Source organism: Chenopodium quinoa, unplaced genomic scaffold (assembly GCF_001683475.1).
Source record: "Chenopodium quinoa cultivar QQ74 unplaced genomic scaffold, ASM168347v1, whole genome shotgun sequence".
Lineage (NCBI taxonomy): Eukaryota > Viridiplantae > Streptophyta > Magnoliopsida > Caryophyllales > Amaranthaceae > Chenopodium > Chenopodium quinoa.
This window is the reverse complement of record NW_018742616.1, coordinates 1,809,337-1,829,915: the sequence shown is the minus strand read 5'-3', so window position 1 is coordinate 1,829,915 and position 20,579 is coordinate 1,809,337. Positions and strand designations below refer to the sequence as shown.

At 41.1% G+C, this 20,579-nt stretch overlaps 3 protein-coding genes across 3 annotated transcripts; 2 read left to right on the top strand and 1 right to left on the bottom strand.

The window, feature by feature from the left end:
* On the top strand, window positions 1–2,876 carry LOC110721553. The gene is made up of 5 exons (XM_021900728.1): window positions 1–26; window positions 289–882; window positions 1,090–1,758; window positions 1,877–2,370; window positions 2,467–2,876. The coding sequence occupies exons 2-5, from the start codon at window positions 745–747 to the stop codon at window positions 2,720–2,722; spliced, it is 1,557 nt and encodes a 518-aa protein (XP_021756420.1). The 5' UTR covers window positions 1–26; window positions 289–744; the 3' UTR covers window positions 2,723–2,876.
* Window positions 2,877–3,113: 237 nt separating this feature from the next.
* On the top strand, window positions 3,114–4,112 carry LOC110721552. The gene is made up of 3 exons (XM_021900727.1): window positions 3,114–3,229; window positions 3,318–3,521; window positions 3,636–4,112. Exons 1-3 carry the CDS (start codon window positions 3,176–3,178, stop codon window positions 3,822–3,824), a joined length of 447 nt encoding a protein of 148 aa, XP_021756419.1. The 5' UTR covers window positions 3,114–3,175; the 3' UTR covers window positions 3,825–4,112.
* Window positions 4,113–5,454: 1,342 nt separating this feature from the next.
* On the bottom strand, window positions 5,455–7,361 carry LOC110721292 (protein FAR1-RELATED SEQUENCE 5-like). Its single transcript, XM_021900431.1, has 2 exons — window positions 5,572–7,361; window positions 5,455–5,479 (listed from the first exon to the last, which is right to left on the bottom strand). Exons 1-2 carry the CDS (start codon window positions 7,359–7,361, stop codon window positions 5,455–5,457), a joined length of 1,815 nt encoding a protein of 604 aa, XP_021756123.1.
* Window positions 7,362–20,579: the final 13,218 nt, after the last annotated feature.

Genomic DNA, 20,579 nt, shown 5'->3' with positions numbered 1-20,579 from the left:
AGGAGTTAAATTGAAAGATACAGGAGGTATGATGAATGTTTGATTTTTGGATTATTAACCTTAATATACTAGTTGCTCTATTATGATAGTCTCCTAATACTATAGAATGTAGGTCCCTATATTAATATAAAAGTTACTATATTATTAGTTCCCTATGTAACTGAAAAAGGTCACTATATCAATGACAATGATTATTATTTTGAAGTTATTAGTTTGCTATATTATAATTGTTTGCTAGATGAAAATGAAGATAATTGTATATATAACTATATGCTTGCGTGTTTTTAGCATGTATCAATCTCGATCATGAAGATGAAGAGCATATTGATGGTGGAAGCAAAATGATTGATGATGATACTAACAGAGATAAAGATGCTTGTATTGAAAAAGGATTGAAAAAGAAAGCTATCACTAAGAAAAAGAAACCTTCTAACATTGAGAATGCTATACCTTTGTCAACTGTGATGGAAGGAAAGAAGGGGAATGAGTCTTCTTCTTCACATGCTATTGTTTTGCCAGCTAAGAAGAGAAAGTTGGATGAAAATGAAGGTCTTAAAGTGAAGAAAGTGAAGGCAAATAAGGATAAGAACATTGTGATTCATAGGCAAGAATCTGCAATCATAGATAGTGATGTACATATGTAAGTGAATATTTGTTTCTTTTTTTTGAAGTTTTGTTTAAAAAAAAGGTCACTATGCTATAAAAAGAGGCTACTATTTTGGTTTCTTTTGTTTATCTTTTCGTATGTCTTGTTACAGGGTGCAACAAGGATTTAAAACACGTTGCAGGCCATTTCATTTAGTAGAGATGATTAAAACTTTTTCAGATGATCAAATCAAGGCTGTTAAAGAAATTGGCTTTGGAGGTTTGTTATCTTTGAAGGTGAAACGAACTGCAACTGATATGCTATCATGGTTGGTAGATTGTTTTGATCATGGTAGCTGCATGTTTACTATTGATGGTAAAAAAGATTTTGTTGTGACTGAATTTGATGTGTAAGATGTTTTTTGCCTTCCTTGCAAAACATCTAAGAAAGTTGAAGAAATTTCTCGTTGTGCTAATGCCATCAACCCTGATTATGATTTAAAGGTTAAATGGAGGTCTCATTTTGGTCTTATGGGTGAGAATGATCAGATTCCTTTGGGTTTTTTGGAATCTAAGATCCCTTTACTAGTAGATGGCGGGGAAGAATTCAGACAGCTTTTTATCATGCATGCTTTTTCAAGTTTTTTAGCACCTACGTCCAACAGAACTGTGGATTTGAGAATTGTAAAATGTTTGGTTGATGTTAATCAAATAAGAATTTATAATTGGTCAAAATATGTCTTAGATAGACTTTGTGAAGCCGTGAAGAGCTACAAAGAAGGAAATATAGAATGGTTTTGTGGTTGTGTTTTGATGTTAGAGATTATCTATTTTCATCGATTGAGGTTTAGGAATGTTGTGTTAAATTCTACAATACCTTTAATTCAACATTGGACTGATGTGGATATAAGAGATAGAATTAGAAATGAAAAGTTGTCCAAGGGTTTTGGGTGTGGAATTCTTGAGTTTGATACATATCCAGTGAGTGAGAAGTTGCAATTTGAGGATGGACAAGTTGTTTGTAATCAATTCAAGGAAGCTCCTGTGAATCAAACTTCTGGAAAAGAATCTGTTGTTTATGAAGGTGTCCGTAGCAATGTTAAGGGTGTTATTCAGTTTGAGCTACCTGCCAGTTCAATGTCTAATGAGGAAATCCGTTCAATTGCTATTGATGTAAGTATTTTACCCTTTAATTCTGTCTGTTTGTTTGGTTTTTTCTTTTTTTTTTTTTTTTTTTTTTTTTGTCACAAATTATTTTATTAAATCTAAGTGCTACATTTTTTTTTCACAGGAAGTTTATGAGAAGTTTTTGCTCATGAAAAGAGATTTAGAAGTGGTATCTAACTTCTACATGAATGAGTTGAAAGTGTTATTTCAGACTCGTAAATCTAATGATGCTTCAACTTCGACACCTCCAATGTCCCAAACTGATTTATTCTTTATGAATCCTCGTGTTCATGAAATTGTTGATGAGATTGTGTCTCTTGTAAATTGGGTAAGCAAAGTGCCTAATGGTTTGGATGATGATGATATTGATGATAATGGTGCACCTGCAAAAGAGATTAATGTTGTAGTTGGTGAGGTTCCAAGGATAGGTTTTGAGCATGTTTTGAGTAATGGAAAATCTAAATGCTCCCTTGCTATGGATGTTAGTCTCTTTGGTGATAAAGTTACATATGTAACTGAATATATGAAGTCAAGTAATAAGGATATGAAGGTTTTGGATGCAGTTGTCCAGGAACTTGTTGACTACTGCATTAGTGATTATCATGGTTTCGATCTCAAGTAAGTCATGTCATTGTTCTTTTTGTTATTTATTTTCAAATTTTAATAATAAGTGACTATGTTAATATACATGTGTCTTTTTATTTCCTTGTACAGTGAGGTGTTGGTATCTTTTGGCAAACCATTTGAGATTACAAGGAATGAATTCCTTTCATTAGGTGCACCGGCTATTGCTATATCTTCTGTTATTATTGATTGTTGGGCTATGTTGCTTAATGAAAACCAGAAGAGTAGTGCACATGGACCTCAAAAACTATATTTTGGTGTTTCTCAAAGTGTAAGTATCTTTCGGCTATTTAGTTACTACATCATTATAATGGTAGTTGTTCATTATAAAAAATTCATAAATTAATTTCACTATGTATTGAAAACAGTCACTATGATTCATAAATTAATTTCACTATGCAATGAAAACAGTCACTATGTAATGCAAGTAATTACATTTAAGAAAAATAACTCTACCTTCTAATTTTTTTAATATTTATTAATGTTTGTTCTTTTTTAGGCTTTTTTACTGGAAGTTGCAAACACAGATAGTAACACACAAGACATTGACAAGCTATTTGACATTTGGTCAAGATGGTTGTTCATTCCTTGCAATGATTTTGATATTGCAAATGTTGAGTTGGTAATACATTGCAAATGTTTACAATCATTTTTCAACTAAGTACTTTTATATTAAGTTTTTCAAGCTTAATAGTTGTTTATTTATTTATTGCAGATATTTGTTCCTTTACTCTTGAATGAGCACTTTTTCCTAATTGTTGTGAATTTGAAGGAAGAAAAGCTTCAGTTCATTGATAATATGAGTTATGATACAAAGTACATGAGTGAGGTTGAGAAGTTCTCTGATGTTCTGGTAAAAATATGATATTTTGGATTTTATTTGTATTTTTCTAGTTAGGATATGCTTCATGGAACCTAAAGTATTAATTTATTTTGCCTAGAGTGATATGCTGAGTACTTTTCTTGATCAACGCCTTCCTCAAAGTAATGACTCAGTGAAGAACATGATTGAGTATACTTTGGAGTCACCTTCTGTAAATTGGAAGTCTGGAAAACAGAAGAATAATGATAGTGGCATTTATACTATGGTCAGCATGCTTTACTTTGATGGAGCTGATGTGTTCGACTGCGATGTTTTGAAAACGGTTATCTCGTCTCATTTTTTTTATTTGGCTTTCAATTTTTATTATATTAACTATTTCCTCCATGGAATTTAACTAGCTTTTTTATTCTAATTTTTGCTTAAATTAATATATTAGGTTTCAACTAGACGGACATTGAGAGCTCAGATTGCTGCTACTCTGGTATTATCTGATATGAACATTGTCAGAGATGAAGTTCTTGAAAAGCTATCTGAATTCAGATTAATAAGGAGTCAAGTTGCAAAAGATGTTTTTGATGGGATTAAGAAGAAAACAAAGCAAGGTAAAAAGGAAAAGAAAGTATAGGCAGACTAACGAATATGTGGATGAAGTTTTTTGCTCGGAAGTATTTGTATTTTGCACAGAAGTAGGAAATCTAATGTAATGATGTAGTTTGCATCAACAAATGGATAATCTAACAAAATTGTATAAGTGTTAATATAGAACAATATGATATGATTCCAGTTCATACAAAGCTTTTGAATTGGTGGTATTGGTAGTTCTTTTGATATGTAATCTTTAATTGACATTCAAGAAGTTTAGTGAAATATATATTAGTTATAAATTTGGCGCCTATGTTATAAAAAAATGGTACCTATGTTATTTAAAAAGGTTTCTATATAATAAGGTCACTATGTATTTAAAAAGGTATCTATGTTATTTAAAAGGTTTCTATATTATAAGGTCACTATGTATTTAAAATGTTAATAGTTCAATGTGTTATATATAATTAAGTTATAATGCAAAATTATCACCATATTCATTATTCTATTTTGTATACATATGTGACAAGTTTTCAAAGGACCTATGATAAATATGTACCTAAAAATGTCTAACTTTTTTTTATCTCTTAAAAAAGAAAAAAAAAACTTGAAAAAGGATATTATATTACTTTTTATAGTCATTATGTAAGTAAAATGGCATTATATGAGGTAAAAATTTCCAATTACTATGCGATGCAAAAGGATCACTATGAGATGCAAGAGCGTTACTATGTGATAAAAAAGATTTCTATAATAATCTGTCTCTATTTAAATAAAAGGTCACTATGTAAGGTAAAAGTGTCGTATTTATATTAATCTATTCTTAAGCTATTCATTTAGTATATCAATTAAAAGAACGAGCCCCTCCTTCCCTAACTTTGTATTGGCTTAATCGATGTGGATTAGAAGAATTGTTAAAATGTGAGTATTTTTTATACGGTTGTTATATCATAATAAAGGTCATTATATCACTAAAAAGGTTATCACGGAATAAGGTGTCAATACGATGAAAAAAAGTCAATATGACGTTAAAAACACATACTATAATATAAATTGAAGTTATCATATGCCAATATGTCACTACATCAAAATAACAATATAAAGGTCAATAAAAAGTTTAACAATAAAAGGTCACCCTATCAATAAAATTTTAACAATAAAAGGTCCCTGTTTAATATATGTGAAACAATAACAATCACTATATCAATAAAAAGGGCACTATAGCACTATGTTCTTTCTTTCCTCTCATCTCCTCTATTTCAGCACTAGGCTGTCAGTAGCCGATGTTGCTTCTTGTAAATATGAAGTGGTTTTGCAGCCTTTCTACTCTTCTTTGAAATCCTGAAATCATGTACACGAACATATATAAAGTGAAAATCTAGTGGGAAGTAAACATAGTACAAAATTTATTTATTTTTTTCTACAAAAATACCTCATTCAAGTTGGATTTTTTTTGCGGACAATTCCGACTATCATGGTTTGTTCTCTGACCACAAGTTCTACAAAGTCTATCTTTCCTTTGGCTTTCCTCAATAGCTATCTCTTTGTCAGATTTTTTCCTTTTCCCACTACCACTACCTTTGTTGGAAGACTTGTTTGGAGGAAGAATATCAACAACTATGTCATTAGATCCAACAAATAATTCGATGTGTTTATTTTTTGCTTCACGTTTATCAACTGGACTTATAGAATCCAAGTCTTTCATCTCATTTTCAAAAGATATTAGCTTAGACAACAATGACTCTAGGCATTCAACTTTCTCCTCACAAAGACTTACACATGAAAAAAACCTGCACCATAAATCACCAACTAGCTTTTGCTTCTTATCCTTCTCTGCCCCATCAAGCAAGTTGTTTAAGCCAAAAATTGGTTTCTTCATAGCTTCTTTAGTCCAACGATGTAAAACATATTGCCTTGGAATCTCAAATAAGAACTTTCCTTTCATGACAAAGAGAATGTGACGACATAATATTCCAACAGATTCAAACATTTTACAAGAGCATGAAGCATCATTAGAACACAAAACATATGTGACATGATAGCTTTTTTTCCTTGTGTTGTCAACAATTCTATATTGCTCAATCCCTTCTTCTTCTTTGATGGTAACATTACTTATACCACAATTGTACAAAGCATGCTTGAATTCCTTTTGGAATATGTAAAATACATTATGAGTGTAAGCAAATGCAGCATGCTTTTCCAAGTACAGGGGGGTGACAAGTTGGGGATGTGTAGTTTTTGAAGTAGCATTCAACTTGTCTTGTGTGTGCCTTTGAGCATCGATTGCAGATTCATAGCGAAACCACAACTCAACCAATAACAAATGCTGATTGGTGAAATTAGTGAAAAAGCTATTTTCACTCTCTGATCTTTGAGTTGACCTTAAAATCCCACCCATAAAAAGGTCACGAAAGTAGGAAGGAATCCACATATTCCTTATATTATACATATTTTTGAACCAATCTTCATTCACTAAATCAAATTCAGACATCACAGACTGCCAACCAATTTCAAATTCTTCTGGTTCAAGGTCTCTATTCCACACAACAGAGTTTAGTTTATAAAGAAAATCAGTTTCTAAGCATAATTTGGGCCCTACCTTTTGTGGCACTTTTTTCATAATGTGCCACATACAAAACCTATGTTTTGCCTTATCAAGAACTTTTTCAATTGCCACTTTCATCGCAGGGTCTTGATCTGTCATGATACAGGTAGGCTGACAGTTATTCATTGCCTTTAAGAAAGTTTCAAATAACCATTCAAAGGATTCAATATCCTCCTTTGCAAGTAAGCCTATCCCAAAAGTCACACACTTACCATGGTGATCAACACCCGTAAATGGGGCAAAAACCATAGAGTATTTGTTGGTGTCAAATGTTGTATCAAATGTAATCATATCACAGAACAACGAATAATTTTTTCTACTAATTGCATCTGCCCAAAATACTCTTGTCAAGCATTGATGTTCATCCATACAATGCTCAAAGAAAAAGGCACCTTCACTGTTTTCAGCTTTTTCTTTCAAATTGTTTATAAACATTGAAGCATCTTTCTCTTGTATGTAAGCTTTCAAGTCTCGATTAAAGTTCTTGAAATCATTCAATGTTGCACCTATATTATCATAGCTACCAAGATGTTCTTTCATCAACTTATAAGACTTGTTTGGACCAATGTTCAATCTAGAGTTGTCAAAAATGAATTTTTTCTGGCCAAGTTTAAGGTTTCCAACATTTGCCAAAAAATTCATTGTGTTGGGAGAAGCAAGATTGTGGCTATGAGATTCATGAAAGACATAAACCATCAATTTTCCATCTGAACGTTCTTTAAACCCAATCATTGCATTACATCCAACACGATTTATGGTTCTTTTTCTAGCTTTAGGATTTTTATCTTTGTTAGAAACTTTTGCTTTAGTTTCACCATCCTTCGTAAACCCTTGTTTATTACAATGTAAATATTTCAAGTAGACTTTATCACTATCTTTAATTCTCTTTTCAGTACCTAGTCTTACCACAAACCCACCAAATCTAGCATATTGCTTATAAAAATCAACACCTTTAAGTAAGGAATCAAAAAGCATACCAAGTGTAGGCTTTAGTTCTGGGGGACAACACGGTATAAACTCTTTTGTTCCTCTGGGAGTGTAACACACACTTGGGCCCTTTAGTGACGGTAAGTTTTCAGCAACATTGGTAGTTGTAGATGTATTTGAGCAACTACCTTCTTCTGACTCCTCTTGCATTGTCTGCATATAATATCAAATATATGGTTTAAAATGGGTACTATAATAAAATAATCCATTCCATGGTGCAACTAACTGGACTCCAACAAAAACAGTCTAAAATATATGGTTATGGTATCATAAAAAAGAGTTACTATATGGTATTAAGCAAGGTGTTAGTCATTTAAGCAAATACACAAACACCTTATGTGCAACAATTTCTCCTAGTGTTTAATATCATATATCCAAGGAAAAAAAACTTTAATATAAAAAAAATATATATATATTGCAAGTATTTATACAAAAACGAAAAAAGAGCATATTGTTGATGAGGATTGAAACTACAAGTTGATGAGATTGAAACTAAAAAACAGAGCACTATTATAAAAACAGTCTACAATAATCACATACAAGGAAATAACCTACCATGCGCAATCAAATAGAAATTCAAGAAATTCAGCTTATATACAAGGAAATAATCACAGTTATATCGATATTGTAAGCCGCAATCAACTAGAAATTCAGCTAAAAACAGAAATTAAAGAATGAAGAACACTTACTAAGATTATTGAGGAAGCCCCAAATTATTGAAGAATCACGAGCCCTCAATTTTGGGAGTAAATAATCAAAGTAGCCCTAAAATTTGACGAATTGAGGAATTGACGATTTGATAATGAGATGAAAAGAGGATTTGCTGAGATTTGCTGAGATTTTGCGTTTTTCAGCAAAATTAACAGAGGATTTGCTGAGATTTGCTAAGATTTTGTGTACCTTGTATTTCAACCGTTAGATTATATCATTAATAATCAATGGCTGAGATTTGCTGTTTTTAGTTTTCACCATAAGCCCTGTTTTTAGCGGAACCCTCCCGTATATATATATATATATATATATATATATATATATATATATATATATATATATATATATATATATATATATATATATATTATCTTTTTTGTTTTCCTTTTCTCACTCCTCATTTTATTCCCCTTCTCATGCTTTTATCTCTCCTACCTTCTGATTAGGGGATTTTTATCCACCAATCGCCGTCTGACAAGTGGACCAACCAGGTTCCGCCATGTGTCCTCCATGTGGGCCAATAGGAGCCTGCCACGTGTCAGTCACAGATATGTCCTCTACGGACCAATTGAGACACACCACGTGTCCACCCATGCCAAATGGGAAAATCGGCCACCAAGGCCCAATCCTGTTATGAGGCCCAGTCAGCCCTAGGTTTACCCTAAACCTAAGACTGGCACGCTTCCCGAGGTTATAAATACCTCTCTTAATCCTCATTAAGAGGGGACAGACAGAAGTTAACTCGAATAACAGAGATTACTCACATTAAACACTCTCACCTAGAGAGACCTAGTCACCTTTATTTCCGCGTTTATTACTCCTTAATCAGGTACTAACTTGATCGTTGGAGGCGGAGCTCCTACCACAAGGAGTCTTCGTTGTTTTGCAGGTACAGGCGTCCGGTTCCAGTCTCGGTGTTGTAACTCTCCCGCAGGACATCAGAAAACCCCGAAACATTTTGGCGCCGTCTGTGGGGAGAGTACTTCTGAGATGGCATCCACGTTTGTACCGACTTTTGAAAAGAGGCGTCCCCTAGACGACCCTCAAGTCCAGTCGGACCATGATACTGACACTGAACTTGAAGTTGAAGCTCACACAGCTCCAGACGGGACCCTAAGGGCCCGAAGTACCCGTCCTACCGAAAGAAGGGAACGGGAACATTTTCAAACTGTTAGTGAGCCAACAGGCGCACAATCTGTTCGGCAGCAGCCGGTTGATGGATCAGCTCCCATTACAAGGAATGAACTCATGACCTTCATGAGGGAATTCAAGGGAGAAATTCAAGAATTAATCACTAAGAAGACGCCTGCTCTGGACAAAGAGCAGTCGGCTAAGAAACCTTCCTCTTCACGGAAGAGGAAACCGGTTCAGGGGCGTGAGGCAACCCCTCATCCTAAATCAAGGAAGTGGGAGCCATCTGCCCTTAATCTCACAAAATACCATTTTCCTACTCCAGGAAATAAGAAACCTGTTCGTCACATTCAGGCGGATGGGTCTAAGAAAACATACCCAGACGCTCGTCTGCTGTTAGAACAGAAGAAGAGTGACCGACTGTCAGAGTCGGCCTCTACTTCAAATTTTCAAGAAAGTTTACAAAACGCCTCAATAAGGCATACCCAGTCGTACCATGAGAGTCAGTCAGGCGGCACCTCCCGTCGGTCAGGCTTTCATAGCGACCAGGCGGTACCAAACTTACCGTTTGTACCGCAACAACAGTATTTCTTGCAGCCACCTCCATTTGGTGGACCTGCAGCAAAAAATGTCCAACCTATGGACTGGCAGCTACGGTTGCTTAGACTTGGTGAACAACCGTCGGCCTTCTCCAAGGAAATTACTGAAGCCGCTCAGCCGGCCAAGGTGAAAAATGTATTAGTAGGCGCCTATGACGGCACTACTAACCTAGAAGACCATCTGATGGCGTTCACCAACCTGATGTACCTTCAAGGGTTGGATGACCCCACCTGGTGCAAGTGTTTCCCAGCGACTCTCAAAGGAATTGCACAGCAATGGTTCGGCAACCTGCCGACTGGTTGTGTAAACAACTTCAGGACGCTTGCTTACCTGTTCACCTCCAACTTCGCCATGAACATTCCTGCGAAGAAGACGACCCTTGATTTGGGGACCATTCAGCAGGGTGAGAAGGAGGGGCTTCGATCCTACATCAGGCGGTTTAACCTGATGAGAATACAGATTCAAGGGTTACCGGATGAGGTAGCTTATACTGACTTTTTTAGGGGTCTCAAGGATGGGACGACCTTCAAATTTGATCTTGTTCGAAAGAGGGTGGCGACTCTTCAGGAGGCCTTGATTGAAGCAGAAGCCTATATACAGGCGACTGATCTTTGCAATACAAAGCAGTCGGACTGGAAAAAGTCTGACAAAAGAGAAGGACGACAGAAGCAGTCGTCCAACAAAGAGGAAAAAAGAAAAGAGGTCTGGGCGGCTGATTCCTCTAAACAGCCGGCCCAGAAGAAGAAAAAAGAATTCAAACCATACACCCCAAAGTATGTGTTTAACAAGGACAGCCAAGCTATCCTAAAAGAAATCAAGGGACGGATCTCAATTGAGAAGCCGGTCCCCATGAAGGGTTCTCCAAGCAATCGGAACCAAGATAAATTCTGTGATTATCATGAAGACGTTGGTCATCACACCAAGGAATGCATCAGCCTCATGCGGTATCTGGACCGCCTGGCTGAGCAAGGGGATCTTAACCCTTATATCAAGAAATCCACGGGGAGCACTTCCTCGAAAAAACAGTCGGCCAAAAAGAATCAGCAGGCCGACAGCTCTGATACGGATGATGCAGTCGTCTACACCATTGCAGGCGGCTTCTCAGGAGGCGGCCCCACTATTAGGGGCAACAAAGACCATATCAGGCGGCTGGACGTAAATTCTGTTCACCCAGAACGGTCCTCCAAAAATTCATTTCCTGAGATTGTCATTACTGAAGAGGATCTAGGAGGGGTCAGGGGGCCGCATGATGACCCTATTGTCATTGAATGTAAAGTGGCCAATCAGAGAGTTGGCCGAATCCTCATAGATACCGGAAGCTCTTCAGATCTTATCAGTAGCAAATGTCTGTCAAAATTGAAGTACAAAACTGATTGTATGCATCCGGCCTCCCACCCTTTAGTAGGGTTTGGAGGAGGAGTCGTCCATCCTGTAGGACGAGTAGATCTACCCATCCGCCTGGGTGAAAAAGGGGAAGGACGACACATGGTAGTCCGGTTCCTGGTGGTAGAAGAACTCTCGGCCTACAACATGATTCTGGGACGACCGACCTTGAATAATTCCAAGGCTGTGATTATCCCATCTCTTATGCTGCTCAAGTTTGAGAGGGACAATGGAACAGTCGGCTCCCTAAGGGGAGATCAGAGGATGGCACGAGAGTGCTATCTCTCGGATGTCAAGCCCACTGTCATGGCCGCTGGGTCCAGTGGAGAAAAGATTGACAATGTCAAAAACAATGCGCCTGTCCACGAAACAGGCGGCAAGAAAAGAAAAGCATCCCAGATGGGGGCCGCAAGAAATGATAAAAAGTAGCAATCATTGGCAGAGGAGCGGTCGGATGAATTCCGCCCTCAGCCGGCTGGTGATCATATGGACCTAATCCTAGATGTCTCGCGTCCTGACAGAACAGTCAAAGTTGGGACGACTGCTCTAGGGGTCCTAGGTGATGATTTTCACAATCTGTTGAAAGAATACAAAGACATCTTTGCATTCGAAGTCCATGAAATGCCTGGCATTAGCCCTGAGCTGGCGGTACATAAACTGGCCGTGGATCCAAAAAAGAAGCCGGTAAGGCAGAAGAAGCGGAACCATGGCGAAGAAAGAAGTCAGGCGGCAGCCGCCGAAGTCAAAAAATTACTTGATGCAGGATTCATTCGGCAGTGTTACTTCCCAGACTGGGTTGCAAATGTTGTGCTTGTTAAAAAGCCGAATGGTACCTGGCGAATGTGTGTAGACTACACAGACTTGAATAAGGCGTGCCCGAAAGACAGTTACCCTCTGCCTAAAATTGACAGCTTGGTCGACTCAACAGCCGGCCATGCTTTGATGAGTTTCATGGACGCCTACTCTGGTTTCCATCAAATACCTTTATGGAAGAACGATCAGGAGAAGACGGCCTTCGTCACTGATCAAGGTTTATACTGTTACACGGTCATGCCGTTTGGTCTCAAGAATGCCCCGGCCACCTTCCAACGTATGATAAACACTGTGCTCTTTGATCAGATTGGTAGAAATGTCGAGGCATATATTGATGATATGATTGTCAAGTCCAAACTTCAGACAGATCATCTGTCGGACCTCCGAGAAACTTTCGCCACACTCAGGCGGCACCATGTCATGCTCAATCCCAAGAAATGTGTCTTTGGAGTTGAGTCTGGGAAATTTCTCGGATTTCTCATTAATCAGAGAGGAATAGAAGCGAACCCTGAGAAGGTACAGGCGGTCATCGACATGCAGTCGCCCCGTACCGTCCGAGAGGTTCAGAAATTAACAGGTTGTCTGGCGGCCTTGGGAAGATTTCTGAGCCGATCAGGCGACAAATGCCTATACTTTTTTCAGGCAATTAAGAAAAAGGCAAGGTTTGAATGGGGGCCGGATGCTGAAGCGGCCTTCCAGAAATTGAAAGTTCATTTGCATTCCTTGCCGAGGCTAGTCAGCCCTTTGCCCAAAGAAGCACTTTACATGTATCTGGCCGTCTCTGATCATGCGTTAAGCGCTGTTCTTCTTGCTGAAAGAGACGGCCGTCAGCTCCCGGTCTACTTTGTCAGTCACGTACTGAAAAATGCGGAGTTGAGGTATCCCTTAGTGGAGAAATTTGGTCTTGCACTCTTCATGGCTGTTAAAAAATTAAAACCATACTTTTTGGCACATGCAGTCGTCGTGTATACAGATCAACCGATCAAGCGGCCACTGACCACCATGGAGTTGTCGGGCCGAATGATCAAATGGGCCATAGAAATACAGAGCCTCGAAGTTACCTTCGAGCCTAGAAAAGCAGTGAAGGGGAAAGCCTTTGCTGACTTCATTGTTGAGATGACTCGTCCCCCTGACTCTCAAGTTCCAGACCAAGTTTGGAAAGTATATGTGGACGGAAGCTCTACTTCAAACGGTTGTGGAGCAGGCGTCATATGTCAGTCGCCAGAAGGCGACAGGTACGAGTATGCTTTACGTTTCAATTTTCAGGCTTCAAACAATGAGGCAGAATATGAAGCTTTATTAGCCGGAATCCGCATGTGCAAGGCGGCAGGGGCAAGAAAAATAGACGCCTGTTCCGATTCACAACTGATAGTGAGTCAGTACAACGGCGAATATGAAGCAACCCATCCGGCCATGATCAAGTATTTACAGGCGGTCCGACAAGCAGTCGGCTCCCTAGAGGATTTCCATCTGACCCAAGTACCAAGGTCAGAAAACAACCAGGCGGATGCACTTTCAAAATTAGCGTCGTCTGCCCCCTGTGATACTCCTCGAACTGTTTTTTGGGAAGTAATGGAGAGGAGAAGCATTGAAGAAGACCCTATTGGAATCTTAGACAGAAGTTCAACCTGGATGGATCCAATCAGGGCATATCTGACAAACGGTACCCTGCCGGATGATCATCAGCAGGCGGCAGTACTGAAAAAACGAGCCGCCAATTTTGAAATGATAAAGGGAGAACTTCACAAAAGAGGGTACCTACAACCCTTCTTAAAGTGTGTCACCCCAGAAAAGGGCCGAGAGATACTAGACGATCTCCACTCTGGTTACTGTTCTTCCCATATAGGCGGTAGGACGCTTGCTCAACGGGCAAGGCGTCAGGGGTACTTCTGGCCTACCTTAGAAGCTGATGCTATGGAGATGGTGAAAAAGTGTGATAAGTGTCAAAGGTTTGGCAAACTAATTCACCGTCCGGCTACTGACCTCACCACCATTCATAGCCCCCTACCGTTTGCTAAGTGGGGCATGGATATTTTGGGTCCATATACGCCTGCTACAGGCGGAAGAAGATACATACTTGTGGTCGTCGACTACTTCACTAAATGGGTAGAGGCGGAGGCGGAGGCTGTTAAGGGAATCAAGACGAAGGATGTAATTTCATTCATCTGGAGGAATGTCATCACTCGGTTCGGGGTTCCCATGTCTATGGTTTTTGATAATGGTCCCCAATTTGAGACGCCTGTTCTCAAAAGCTGGTTGGGTGATCAAGGAATCGCACACTGCTTTGCATCTGTCGGCCGTCCACAAGCAAACGGCCAGGTAGAAGCCTTTAATAAAATCATCTCAGACGGTCTCAAGAAAAAGATTGAACGAGCAGGCGGCCTATGGGCGGATGAACTACCACATGTTCTCTGGGCCATTAGGACGACTGAAAAAGGGGCGACTGGAGAAACTCCATTCCTCCTAACTTATGGTGCGGAAGCTGTTCTTCCAATAGAACACTACGAGCCGACTCTTCGAGTAATGCTATACGACGAAGAGGCAAACTGGGAAGCCATGCGCCTGGCATTAGACTCGATCCCTGAAAGGAGAGGCAATGCTGTCTTACGCCATGAAATTTACCGCCTGAGAATGACTCGATCATACAACAGAAAAGTGCACAGGCGTCCACTCAAAGTGGGAGACTTTGTACTTAGAAATATGGAAGCTGTTGGTAGGGCTAACGAGTCTGGCAAGCTAACTCCCAACTGGGAAGGCCCCTACCGAATATATGAAGAGGTGAGAGACGATACCTACCGTCTGGAAACACTAGACGGCCAGCCGTTACCTCGAACCTGGAACATAGATAATCTTAAGAAATATTTCTTTTGAAAAAATGTAGTCAAGGACTATTCAATTTTGTATTAAGAGGGGCATGCCAACTGACCAACAGTCGGCTACTCTCCATTTTTATTCATTTTTATTAAAAGAGGGGCATGCCGCCTGTACCTCTACAGTCGGCTACTCTCCATGTTCTAATTGATACTCTCCATTGAGTATTACATCACCAGAGGGGCATGCCGTCTGGACATACAGTCGGCTACTCTCCATAGAAGATGATCGACTGGCTCCAAAGCAGACGGTCACTCTCTTTTACTCAGCTAAAAATGATCAGGGCCTGGCCGACTCTGTGCCTAAACAGGCGGCTACGCTCCTCTAACTTAGCACATACGTTCACCAAGAACTAACCAAGGCAACAAGCCGAATGATCAGTCCAGGCGCCTAGCCACCTGATCCAATATTAAAATTCAATCCGACCTGTCCCAACATTATAGCAGGCGTCCGGCGGCATCCCTCCGGATGAAATTCGTCGCAGAGAGCAGCTCCCTTTTGGGTGGAACATTGCTCTATAAACCAATTACACGGCACCTATACGACTGTCCCCAAGGGCAACCACGTAGTCGTTTCTGAGACAAGGATAACTCTATCACTAACCAAACCAGTGGTAGCAGTTGACATCTGAGTCGGATGACTCCCTGTATTACTTGGGATAAATTCAGGGGGTACCTCTTGAGTTAATAGCCAACAAACATTGGCGAATCAAGGGGATCAGCCGGCCTCCGCCGCCTGATACCTCTACTACTCAAGCAAGAGTGACGGCGACTGAGTAAACACCAACGTTAACTCATAGTCACTCCCTCAAACTTGGGATGGATCCTAAAAGGTTCGGGTAGACCGCTTGTTTTTTGGCAAACGGGCACTCTAACCACTACTCCTACTGGGTTACCACTACTTGGGTTAATGGCCAACAAACATTGGCGAATCAAGGGGATCAGCCGGCCTCCGCCGCCTGGTACCTCTACTACTCAAGCTAGAGAGTGATGAAGACTGAGTAACTCCCATGTTAACTCATAGTCACTCTCAAACTTAGCATAAAATTTAAAAAGTTGTCTAAGACTGCCGTCTGTAACCAAACAGGCGTACCTACTTTGGTTGGACGTTCTATTTAACGCCTGCTACTATGCAGCCGCCAAAGCTGACGACCAGCCATCTCTTAACAAAATAAACTAAGTACCAAACTTAGTATATTGAACAGTTGGCTTAGACGGCCTAGAGTCTCTAGCCGGAAAACATAACAAGGAACCACGTTCTTATTTGATTGAATAAATGGCCGACTGATTGCCCAGCTTGGAAACAGACAACCAGTCGTCCAGGGGCATAGGCGGACCATCCGTACCTGTCTACAATCGGCCATGCAAAACAGTCGGTATAGTGTACAATGCAATATCAAATATTCAACACTTAGACAAGTTTGATTCAAAAAAGTGATTTCACTGATTTCATTAATAAAAAAAAAAAAAAATATTCAGAACCCCGGCCCCCTGGCCGGGTAAATACAAGCAAACGGCACGCAGGCCGTGGAAAAATACAAAAAAGCTTAATGGGGCAAGTCTTCAGCATTAGCAGCGTCCGCCTGGTCAGCCTTCCTCTTGCTAGACTCGGCCTTAGCTGCATCCTTCTTCGATGCCTTGTCCTCAAGTGGCACAAGCGCCACTATCGGCTGCTCATCCCCATCCAAGGTCTCCTCCAATGCCTCGTCCTCAGCAGCCGCCAGGATCTCTTGATTATATGTTTCAGAGCACTGGCGGTATGTTTTTTCCCACGAGGCAAAGTCGGCACTGGGGAAGAGGCGGCTCCAGGTCATGCGCTGGATCTGGGAAGAGTCCTCCATCATCTCTCGGACGAGCTCTCTCTTCTCTTGCTCGGCCTTCTCCGAAAGCTCTGCAGTTAGACTCTTCTCCTGGGTCACCAGGCGTTCCTTCACGTTAGCCAAGGATTTCTCCATGGCTTCGTATGACAGCATCTTCTGGCGAAGAGGTTTAAGCTCGGCCTTGAGATTGGAGACGGTCGCCTCCAGCTCGCTGTTCCTCTTCTGGAGGAACTGCTTTTATCATGGACTTGGCTACCTCTACCAAGTCAGGCTCCTGAGGGCCGGCTGCATCAAGTGTGAAAATAAACAAGTTAGACCTAGTCAAGAAAGAAGCAAGGGTTAGAGCTTTTACAAAGAAATTGTCCATACCTCTAGGCGGCCCCGCCGGAGCTTTGGAAGAAGTGGCCGGCTGCTTCTCAGCCGCCACTGTTTTCCTGGAAGACCCAGGAGAGCTTGCAACAGTCGTCCTCCGGGCCTTGGGGTCCGGCTGTTGCGAGGATGAAGCTCTTGGAGTGCCCGACTGAAAAAAAAAAAAAAAAAAGAAAGAGTTAGCATATGCACCAACTACAACTCCAACAAGAGAGAGGTTCAAAACTCACCAAGGGTGCCCCCTTGTTGGGGGAGTCGGTATAGGACTGTTGCATGACAGAGGCCCGCAACATGGCCGCCGCAGTCTTAGATGCTGTTATCTTACTCATGGCGTCAGCTGCAAAAAATAAACAGCAAAGTTAGTAAAGATCCTAAGCAATGTGTAAAAAGCAGAGTATTTATCAGGCCGGCTACCTCTAGAGCACCGACTGCTAAGGCCACAGGCGGCCAAAAATTACTCGTCATAGAGCCACTTGAAGCTTGGGACGCAGTTTAGGGGTACTTGCTCTCGTACCCCTGAAGTAGAGTTCGCCCTAGTCTCTACTTTGAAGAGTCCTTTGTCTAGGATCTCTTTCTTAGCCTTAGGGGGAACAGGCGGCATGCTGCGGCCGCCTGCAAGAAGAGGCGGATCTCTATTCCACTTATTGAAGCGTTTGTTCAGCTCCTTGTCAGTACTCTCGATGATCAGGAAGGTGTTCCGCCAATCCTTCCATTTGTTCGCCTTACCTCTCGTCATGAGGTAGCCCCTATGGCTTGTTATTTGATACCAGCCGGTGCCGCCTGACTTTGGGGTCCGGCTGAGATAGTTCATGTGGGCGAAAGCCTCAAAGCTTGGCTCCACCCCGTACATTTCGCACCCGGCCACATAGCCGAGTACGTTTACCCAAGAGTTGGGGGCTAACTGCCATAACCCCAGATCGTACCCATCTAAAATCCGCTGAACAGCCGGATGTAATGGGAAGCGCAGTCCAGCTTTGATGGCCGCCACATAGCAGCCAAAGCAGCCGTCATCGTAGCTGGTACCAGCCGGCCAGACGACAGTATCTTCTGGATCTGGCACGAACAGTAAAAACCCAGGGCCCATTCTGTGGTTAGCTATAAAACTCTCCACTTTGTCTTTCATAACTGTGATCCGGCCCCGGGGTACCATGCAGTAGTAGGGGGTGTTCTCCTCTCTGTAAGAGGCAGACGGCTCGGCCCAATCGCTCCCCTTCTCAGCTGCATGAGAAAGTCTCGCCTCTTGTAGGCGGCTGTTTCTTTCTTCTGAGCCCGGAGAAGCGTGGCCAGAAGAACTGGAGTCGGACTCGTCCTCTGACGAGTCCGAAGAGGACGACTCCTCCCCTCTCCCAGAGGGGCCCGCCTCCTCTCCCTTAGAAGGAGGAGAAGAAAAGTTAGACATGTCAATGGTGAGGTGGGAAGGGACCACCTTGGCCCCCCCCTCCGAACTCTCGGCTTGGCAGCCGCTTTGTTTCATTTCTACATCTGGCGCCTGGTCAGATGTCTCGCTGATGGGCACCCTTTGGGAGGAGCCATCCGAATTTGAGATCCTAGCAGTCTGTTTTGTTCTGGCCATCACGTTCTGCATAGACACAGATACAGTCGGACTTTGTATAAAGGGCAAAGATGGGTCCAGAAAAGGGCAGGCGGCACTCCTAGTCCTAGATTCAGCCGTCCCCGGTGACCGGCTGATCGCTAACTTAGGGCGTGTCGTGTGCTTCCATGGTGCCATTTCAAAAAATAATAAATAAGAAAAAAGTTAAGAGTAAGAGAACCGACGGTTACCTGAACGAGTGTTGGTTGAAGAAATTCTGAAATCCTTTGCAAACGGCTTGTCAGGGCAGGCGGTAGGCAACAAGAGTCCAGAGTGTTAGAGCAAGTTCAGGGGTCCGAATGTTCTCGCAAAGTTCTCAAATGTGAAAATGACCAAAGTCAGCACTTCCTTATATAGGCAAAGTGAGAAGGCGAAGGGTCGCTTCCAAATTCAAAGTTTGGGCGGGAAAATCTCTCGGCCATCTGCAAGGTGACACCTGTAGCAGGCCGTCGCCTGTCACCATGCGACACCTGTCACAGGTGACATGTGACCAGTCACATGCCACCTGTGAGGGGCAAATGATTAGGGGATTTTTATCCACCAATCGCCGTCTGACAAGTGGACCAACCAGGTTCCGCCATGTGTCCTCCATGTGGGCCAATAGGAGCCTGCCACGTGTCAGTCACAGATATGTCCTCTACGGACCAATTGAGACACACCACGTGTCTACCCATGCCAAATGGGAAAATCGGCCACCAAGGCCCAATCCTGTTATGAGGCCCAGTCAGCCCTAGGTTTACCCTAAACCTAAGACTGGCACGCTTCCCGAGGTTATAAATACCTCTCTTAATCCTCATTAAGAGGGGACAGACAGAAGTTAACTCGAATAACAGAGATTACTCACATTAAACACTCTCACCTAGAGAGACCTAGTCACCTTTATTTCCGCGTTTATTACTCCTTAATCAGGTACTAACTTGATCGTTGGAGGCGGAGCTCCTACCACAAGGAGTCTTCGTTGTTTTGCAGGTACAGGCGTCCGGTTCCAGTCTCGGTGTTGTAACCTCTCCCGCAGGACATCAGAAAACCCCGAAACACCTTCCATGCAGATGATTTCTCTCTCCTACCTTCTATGAGGAAAATTGGTACCGCATACAAACAAATTCATACAAGAAATTTACACAAATAGCAAGTAATTTGAAAACCCCAAATCGATTTTTGGGGTTTTTACGTGCGATTTTCCGCAAAATTCTCAAGCAACTCCGCAACAAAAGCATAAAAACGGGGTTGTTGGGTTTCTGGGTTGATTTGGTGGAGTTGGATTGTTCGTCCTCGTCGTCTTCTTCGGTGCCATTAGAGTAGCTTCGAATGAGATCTATTGAAGAAGAAGATGAAGAAAATGGGTTACTTGTAAAATGGGTTAACTGTTGAGGGGTTACTAGTAGTATTAGTTACTTGAAATTAAGAAAAATTTATAATATGAGTTGAAATTAGGGGTTACTTTTGTTCAATATATATATATATATATATATATATATATATATATATATATATATATATATATATATATATATATATATATATATATATATATATATATAAAATAAACAGGGGTTACTTATAATATGGGTTACTTGAAATTAGAGGTTACTTGAAATTAGGAGTTACTTATAATATGAGTTACTTGAAATTAGGGGTTATTTATAATAGGGGTTACTCGTAATTAGGGGTTACTTGAAATTGTGCGTGAGTGACAGACTCCGTTATGCGCGTCAGACTCCGTTATTTTCTCTGAGTTGGCAGCAGGCCACACGATGTGGCCTGATGCACCAAAAAGGTGTTGTTTACTTTTATCATTTAAAAAAATGATTAGGTTGTGAGTGGAGATATATTCACAAATTTATCTCAGAGATAAACTTGAATTTACCCTATCGAGTTTTGACATCTCTAATGAACATGTACATATGAGTTACAGAGT

Bases quoted from the DNA above. Each gene is read 5' to 3' on its own strand.
- LOC110721553 (XM_021900728.1), top strand. From the start codon at position 745: ATGTCTTGTTACAGGGTGCAACAAGGATTTAAAACACGTTGCAGGCCA. The intron at 883-1,089 runs GTGAAACGAACT...TATGATTTAAAG, and splicing joins GAGGTTTGTTATCTTTGAAG to GTTAAATGGAGGTCTCATTT. The intron at 2,371-2,466 runs GTAAGTCATGTC...TTCCTTGTACAG, and splicing joins TATCATGGTTTCGATCTCAA to TGAGGTGTTGGTATCTTTTG.
- LOC110721552 (XM_021900727.1), top strand. From the start codon at position 3,176: ATGAGTTATGATACAAAGTACATGAGTGAGGTTGAGAAGTTCTCTGAT. The intron at 3,230-3,317 runs GTAAAAATATGA...TATTTTGCCTAG, and splicing joins AGAAGTTCTCTGATGTTCTG to AGTGATATGCTGAGTACTTT. The intron at 3,522-3,635 runs GTTATCTCGTCT...TTAATATATTAG, and splicing joins ACTGCGATGTTTTGAAAACG to GTTTCAACTAGACGGACATT.
- LOC110721292 (XM_021900431.1), bottom strand. From the start codon at position 7,361: ATGCTTTTTGATTCCTTACTTAAAGGTGTTGATTTTTATAAGCAATAT. The intron at 5,480-5,571 runs GTTTTTTTCATG...ATGAGATGAAAG, and splicing joins GTTGGTGATTTATGGTGCAG to ACTTGGATTCTATAAGTCCA.